Source organism: Pyrgilauda ruficollis, unplaced genomic scaffold, assembly GCF_017590135.1.
Source record: "Pyrgilauda ruficollis isolate IOZ18807 unplaced genomic scaffold, ASM1759013v1 scaffold18, whole genome shotgun sequence".
Classification (NCBI taxonomy): domain Eukaryota; kingdom Metazoa; phylum Chordata; class Aves; order Passeriformes; family Passeridae; genus Pyrgilauda; species Pyrgilauda ruficollis.
Genome location: NW_024516984.1, coordinates 5,742,284 through 5,749,681, shown reverse-complemented (window position 1 = coordinate 5,749,681; position 7,398 = coordinate 5,742,284). Strand labels below are relative to the sequence as shown.

General features: G+C 47.6%; 1 protein-coding gene across 1 annotated transcript; it reads right to left on the bottom strand.

Annotated features, from left to right (window-relative positions):
- Positions 1-3,404: 3,404 nt before the first annotated feature.
- On the bottom strand, positions 3,405-7,055 carry HEY1 (hes related family bHLH transcription factor with YRPW motif 1). The gene is made up of 5 exons (XM_041464422.1): positions 6,580-7,055; positions 6,400-6,475; positions 6,244-6,327; positions 6,046-6,127; positions 3,405-5,241 (listed from the first exon to the last, which is right to left on the bottom strand). The coding sequence occupies exons 1-5, from the start codon at positions 6,795-6,797 to the stop codon at positions 4,658-4,660; spliced, it is 1,044 nt and encodes a 347-aa protein (XP_041320356.1). The 5' UTR covers positions 6,798-7,055; the 3' UTR covers positions 3,405-4,657.
- Between the last annotated feature and the right edge of the window lie 343 nt (positions 7,056-7,398).

Sequence of the window (7,398 nt, the reverse complement as noted above, 5' to 3'; positions counted from 1 at the left end):
CTCCCCTTCCTTGCCAGAAGGTTTCACCTGAAATGAGCAGCCTTGTAAAAGACTCTGAAAAGGTCCAAACAACGTAATGTGGTTAGGGGGTCTACAAGCAGGGCAGATTGCCCCCCACTGCTCAGCTGTCCTGAGCACTTAGATAAGCCCCTCCTGCATTATACAGCTGTGTTGCACGATTTGTTGAGATAAAAAATAAAAAACAGCTGGAAGGGAACCTATGTCTAAGAACTTTGCTGGGAAGGCTTGGGCAGACTGCAGACTGCACAGGTCAGGGCAAGGCAGTTTGGTCCACTCCTTCAAGCTGCGTGAATAATCAGCAGAATTTGCTAGACAAAAAATTTCACAGGACTAGGTGGAATAAGAGAGAACAACATAAAATACTCAAGCACTTCCTTAATAAAAGCCTTCACTAAATGAACATTTCAGACTTCCAAAAGACACCTTCGAGGATCTGTATCTTACAAGGCACTGGCATTTCAACATTTATGACTGCAGACGCTACTATATTGCAAGCATGAGTCAGTGCCCACATCTCCTGGCTCCAGAAGAAAGGGACTGTTCTAATTTTTATTTATAAGCTGGGCAAGAGGAGAGAGAGTAATTCGGTTACAGGCAAAGCACACACAGACCCTGCAAGGTCAGGTAGGCTGGTTAACAGATGAACATATTCGTGCCTTAGTGTACTGAGTCACAAATACCACAACCCATCTCTGCATCCTTTCATGTAAGGCCTCAGAAAAGGGCTTTGTACATAATTTTTGTTGCCTTCCAGCACAAAGCCCATGGCCTCTGCATCATTCACTAGAGAATGTACAGCGTGTTGCAATCCAAACTGGGAGTTTCTGGCAATAAACATTTGCGAGTATGCACACAATATAAAACAGGAAGAAGGATTTCAGTTTATCTGTGTTCACTTGGGCTTATTTGTTGCTTGGGAAAAAAAAAAAAAAAAAAAAAAAAAAAAAAAAAAAAGCCTGGCAGACTTCCCACCACTATGCAATAGTCTAGGAAGGCTCCTGTCACCTGGGGACTCACATGCTGATGTGTGAGTGAAGAGAGCAATAGGCAGGATTCATGGGGTTTTCAGCAGGATCCTAATAAACTCTGTCATGCTACTAGTGTTAAGACAGCAGCGCTGTACAGAAAGTGTCTTAAGAACTACTGACAGATTCTTTCCAAAAGCTAAAAAATGTCACTTTCATCTGCTATTCCTTTACGCCAAAGCACAGAATGGATTTCCAGAGGTTTGTATCTGGTTTTGCACAGCATTTACCAGTCTTTTAAATTTATTCTGCACTCCAAGCCAGCCTCCTTAATAAAGGAGGATAGTATTAGCTTATATGAAGTACCACATCATCTTACATCCTACACAAAGCTTTAGCCTGAGGATTTCCAGATGGACACATTTCATCCAAAGCAATTGAAGATCGTTGGGGGGTCATAGGATCAAGACACATATGCATTTCCTTTCTTTTCCAGCATCCCTCTGGTTAAGCTTGTGCTCCTGAATTGCTCTTTTGCAATAGGGTAAACAAGTAAATGTTTTGGACTCTGGAGATATCTATGGCCTAGAGAACCAAGCTTATTTTGCCTTTCTCAGTTTCTCTTTAGAAACCTAGCATCCTGCGGGAAAGAAAAAATAGCAGAATGTCTCAGAATTGTAGTTTTTAAGAAATAAGAGTATTTATCATTCATATAGAAAATTTCCAACTACAACTACCTCTTGAGGAAAGGAGACCAAACACTGCCATACCTGCAGTATACTGCTGGCAAAACAGATGTACATTAAGTGATTACTGAGACAGATTTACGAAGTTGGCAGTAGCCCTGGACTTACAATCCTGGTGTTTCAGCTTCTGAGCCATGCATTTCCCATTTGAATTACTAGTTTTTGTGAGTTACTAGACTTCCTTCATTTCTTTCTATTATAACAATAAGTAGATTTTTGAATCCCTGAAATTGAATATAGAATTACGGCAAAAGTTGAATTAGTACTTTTCATTAATACCTTTGTCATTGGTAATAGAAAGAGAAGACAGTGGATATAGAGACAAACACCAGCAGCGAAACTTTTATTGCAGTCTGCTTCTGAAGTCCATTCAAGGATAGGACAGTGGGACAAAAATAATTATAGGGGTCTTTCTACACAAAAAAGCCAGCTATTTAGAGGGAGGCAAAGTCATTTGAATGTCAATGAAATAACCATTAAAAGGCTGAGAAGCATTGCCATTTATTAAAAGATCTAAAGAATAGTTGCATGCACTATAGCAATCTTCTAGGTAGGAGTTGTTAATTTGCTATAAAAACCTGTTAGGGACAGGGCAGAGCATAATTAAACAGGAGACAATACACACTGTGAAAGGAAACTGGATTTGGAATTTTACAGCCTCTTATTTCAGGTTTCTACATGAAATACTATGCTCTATAATCTCTCCTTAATAACACCTATGTATTTCTAGCTCCCACAGTGTTTTGCATTTCATTTCTAGCAGTGGTCCCTTACAGCCGCAGAAGGAAGGTAAAACAAGGTTACGCACTTGAATGCTCTCCCGCTCCTTCCAGCCTCACAGCAATCCTTCTTCCGAGAAAGTCTCTCATCAATGCCACTCCTTAATTGGCCTGAGAGCCCCTCTTTAAACAAAGCTCTCGTCTCCCACAGGGCCGAATTCTTTCTGCTATTCTGGCAGAGCTAAATCCAGACAAGGATGTGCCATTTACCAAAACAAGTGCACTATAAATTCAAATGTGCGGGAAAGAAGTAAAGTACTTCCAGAAGTTCTGCAGGAACAGATTTGCAGGTAGGACAGACTGCATCAGGAGAAAACCTATCTGCTTGTAATCCTGCCAGGTTTTTACTTCAAGCAAAGGTGTTAGACACTGATGGTACCACTCAAACAAATACAGGATCAGTCAGAGACCTGGGGTAGATTCTGCACTAATGAACTGAATGTGATCTGAACCTCATTCTAACGTACAAAACTTCATTCCAGAGCTATAGGACAGATAAGTTCATGAGTTAGACAGAAAAGGACTTCATATCTGTAAAGATTATCACTTCTTAATGTTAATACAAGTCACTAAGAATATATTCAAGTGCAGTGCAGCTTTAACCTCTTCTTTAGCACAAACCCTGCTATCTTCACTACCTGCCCACGCACTGCCAGGCACATAAAAGTGATGTGCAAAAGAAATCCTACATTTTCCTTCCCTTGACTGTTACTCCAAGGCACTCCAAGGTTCTTCACGTACTCAGCTAGTAAAGCTACATATGCCGTAATGTCTGAGAAAAGAGCAAATACAAATGCCCACAGCAGGACTAAGTAGCAATCATTCGACAGCTCTTGTGACACCCACAGGCGTAGAATTCTTCACTGATATATATCAGACAAGCATGTCATTTTAAATACTTTGTTCTTTCTCCTTTATTTAGCCACAACACAGATACAAGAGCAGGCAAACCCCTTCCAGTGGAACTCACTCAATAAACCTGTTCAGATTAAGATTCTCACGAAATCAAGCAAAATATATGTATGTGCACACACTCTCAGGCACACAAGAACATAGCAGAACCCTTAAAAAAATGAGGAGTGGCACTGAACTGCACCTAAAACGCATAGAAACATCACCTAGTTAGGATGCATCTGTTAAGCAACAAGGCTGTGCACTGAACAGGTTCCCATTGTACCATTCCACTGGCAATTGAAATACCAGCACCAACTGTTTCAGCTGAAAATTTGAAGCTGACAGAGAAGAGTCCGACCTCAGATACCCAAGAATTCAGGCTAGCAGAACAATTACTCCACTGGAACTCAAAGCAGGATCTGGCCCTATGGAATGAAGATGCATGTGACCAGCTCCGGCTGGGAGATTACTGCAGGTGACAACTTTAATACCCATAACTGCCCCAGCAGCTAAACCCACCACCAATACAGCGTGCAATTTGACTTTTGCACCCTCCCCACTCATACTGCTCCTTTTGATGGAAGAAATAGTGTAGTGGTTCTAAGAAGTGAGTAAGTATCTACTAGGGACTAGAATAAGATTGCCAAATGTACCAAATGGGTTCAGAAGAAAGAGGAATTGGGCTCTTAGATAAAGCTGGTCAAGCAGGTGCATATGATTTGTCAACGCTTTGCTCAGAAATATAAGACTCAAATATAGTTTACAAAAGAGTAATTCTTTATAGAACATCTCAGTGTCAAAATACTAACAAAAACACAGCTTGTAAATGCTGAGAAGAATGGTCTTGGAAAAATTAGTAACAAAACTAGACCATCACTAACAATAACAGGTGGTATCTCTTCATAAAAAGCCAGTCTGATGTACTCAGGAAAAATGAAACATTTGAAACAAACTGCTTACAAAAGTGACTTAAATGCTCAGCAGAGATCTAACACAAGTGTTAACAAACCACTATTGTAATTTTATTTTTGGACAACATCAGCAACTACCAAAAAAAAAAAAAAAACAAAAACCTGTTAATACAAAAATGTAGAAAACAAAAAGAAAAATCCAACGAGACAGTTTTTAGACAAACTCAGTTAAGGTGAAGCTGTACCTTTGTCCCAGTTACTAAGAACTTCAACTTTAAGGGTGGCATAACCCAGCTCAGCTAGGTTTATAGGCTTTCCCACCCTTGCTAAAGAGTCAGTTCTTAGAAGGCGCCAATCTCAGTCCCCCAGGGTCTGTAGGGTTTGCTGAGCGTTGCTGACTGCGTTGGTGTAGATGGGCTCAGCACGTTGGGGGACAGCAGATGAAAGGAGCCAAACGAGAAGGGGAACGCAGACAAAGATGCCATGGAGGAGAGAAGAGGAGGAGACAGTTTGGTAGTAGATGTGACCACAGGGAGCACTGGTCCGACGCTGCCATTTGGGGGCACTCTGAGTGAGGAAGTCTCAGCATGTGGGGCAGCAATTCTGGTCTGGTGATGTGGTTCTGTGGAAGATGCTGTAGTACTGGTATTACCATGCCCATTTTGAGCCAGCAGCAACGGGTGAGGTATGTGAGGGTGATGTCCAAAGGCACTGCCCCAAGGAATGTGTCCAATGCCAGTGTGAGCACTACTCGCTGCTTCCCGTTGAGAGGCGTAGTTGTTGAGATGAGACACGAGTCGAACTCGCAGAGGATCAGAGGCATCCAGACCCTCTATGATGCTCAGGTATCGAGCAACTTCAGCCAGGCACTCTCGAAACCCTAGACTCCGGTAGTCCATAGCCAAAGCGTGAGCATCAAAATAACCTAAGAGAAAAGAACAGAGAATGAAGTCTTAAGATGTTGTTTTCTAGTCATTGTCTTCAAGTAGCCTCCCCACTCCACCCTCCCCTATAAGCATATTTCACTTGGATGTGGTTAGTATTCCCAACCATAGACTAGCTGCCAAGCTCCTTTTTTTTTTTTTTCTTCCTTTTTTGTTTAACAAGCTTTTCTTTTATATCTGTGCTGTGATGCTGCAAGTCCCAAGACCAGTCACAAACTGCCATTTTTAAACTGGAATTGCCCACTGACACTGGAGGAAAGTATTTCTGTTCCTTCCATTTGTCTCCCTTGTGCAAGTTAAACCACAGCACACTGAAACTCATTAGAAACACAAGTCCTAACTTATCAGGGGAGAGTTAAGCAGGCAAAGTACTTTTTTCTTAAAAGGGCATTTCCGTGTTTTTGCTAAACCTTTTCACCACTTATTTCATCCTGCATTTTTCCTAGTTTTGTTCTGAAATTTCAGAAAATTAGAGAAACAAGCATTAGACATAAATAATAACTGCTTTCCAAGCTGCCAAAAGCTGATTCACTACGCAGTGCTGACACACTGCTAGAGAGACGTAATCACTCTCCTCTAGAACAACTCTCCTCAGAGCTAGCACTGCAAAACCTTTCAGTGCTAGTGATGCCACAAATCTTGTGAAGTAGCGAAAGTCCCTAATTCCTGGTGAAACATAAGAGAGCTAGCGTTCACTTTCTGCAGGCATTGCCAGTGCCTGGGAATGCGCTGCTCCCACGGCAGCCTCCCTGCAGGGCTCCTGACGGTCACGCACAAAACTTTACCTTTCCCTCCTGCTGTATGCAGCATTTTCAGGTGATCGACAGTCATCTGCAGAATCTCTGCTTTTTCCAGCTTGGCTGATCCCTGAGAGAGAAGGGAAGGCACGAAACGTTTTAGGCAGGACCAGAGCCGCTGCCGGGGGGGTGACGCTCCCTGCCGGGAAGGGATGGGGGGCACGGCGGAGGGTCGCTGGGCGCTACCTGCTTCTCAAAGGCGCTGGGCACCAGCCTCCTCAGCTCGGACAGGCTGTTGTTGATGCGGTCGCGGCGGCGCTTCTCGATGATCTAGGGCAGAGAGCGGGGGTCAGCGGGGCCGGGCCGGGCTGCGGGAGCCGCGGCCGGCCGGCGGGCACTCACCCCTCGGCGCCTCTTCCTGGCCAAGATCTGCGAGGTGGTGGAGGGAGACATGGAGCCCGCGGCCGAGCTCAGGTTCCTGCGGGGAGCAGCGGGACACCGGTCACCGCGGGGGTTCGGGGTGCCGGGGCTCCGCGTGGCGGAGGGGAGGAAGGGGCCGCGGCGCAGCCCGCCTGAGCTCACCCGTTCTCGTCTGCGCTCTCCTTCTCCACCTCGACGGCCTCATCCAGCTCCTCGCTGTCCGACGAGCTGTACTCGGGGTGCGCCCGCTTCATGGCACCGACGGCGGGGACGGGGGCGGCGGGGCGCGGGCGGCCGTCGGGGAGGCGGCGGGCGGCGGGGCGCGGGAGGAGCGCGCCCAGAGCGCGTCCCGCTCCTCGCCCGGCGCCCGTCTCTCCCATGGAGTTCCCACGCCTGGCGGGAGGGCAGGAGGCAGCGGGCAGAGGCAGGGAGGGACGGAGGAGGCAGGGACGGACGGACGGACGGATGGATGGATGGATGGGTGGATGGATAGATGGATGGATGGAGGCAGGGAGGGAGGGATGCGCAGGCGGCGGGCACGGACGCAGCCCAGCAGAGCACGCCCGCCGCCGCCCGCCGCCCAGCACCGCCACGCGCGGCCCCCGCCCGCCCCCATTGGCCGCCGCCGCCGCCGCCCCAGCCAATCGCCGCCAGCCGCTGCCGGGGCCACGCCCCCACCGCGGGGGAGGTGCGGCCGTGGGAACTCGGCGGGGGCCCGGCTGGGTGGATGGATAGATGGATGGATGGAGGCAGGGAGGGAGGGATGCGCAGGCGGCGGGCACGGACGCAGCCCAGCAGAGCACGCCCGCCGCCGCCCGCCGCCCAGCACCGCCACGCGCGGCCCCCGCCCGCCCCCATTGGCCGCCGCCGCCGCCGCCCCAGCCAATCGCCGCCAGCCGCTGCCGGGGCCACGCCCCCACCGCGGGGGAGGGGAGATGGATGGATGGATGGATGGATGGATAGGGATGGATGGATGGATGG

Bases quoted from the DNA above. Each gene is read 5' to 3' on its own strand.
- HEY1 (XM_041464422.1), bottom strand. From the start codon at position 6,797: ATGGGAGAGACGGGCGCCGGGCGAGGAGCGGGACGCGCTCTGGGCGCG. The intron at 6,476-6,579 runs GTGAGCTCAGGC...TGCTCCCCGCAG, and splicing joins GAGAGCGCAGACGAGAACGG to GAACCTGAGCTCGGCCGCGG. The intron at 5,242-6,045 runs GTAAAGTTTTGT...CTTTTCTCTTAG, and splicing joins GCATACAGCAGGAGGGAAAG to GTTATTTTGATGCTCACGCT.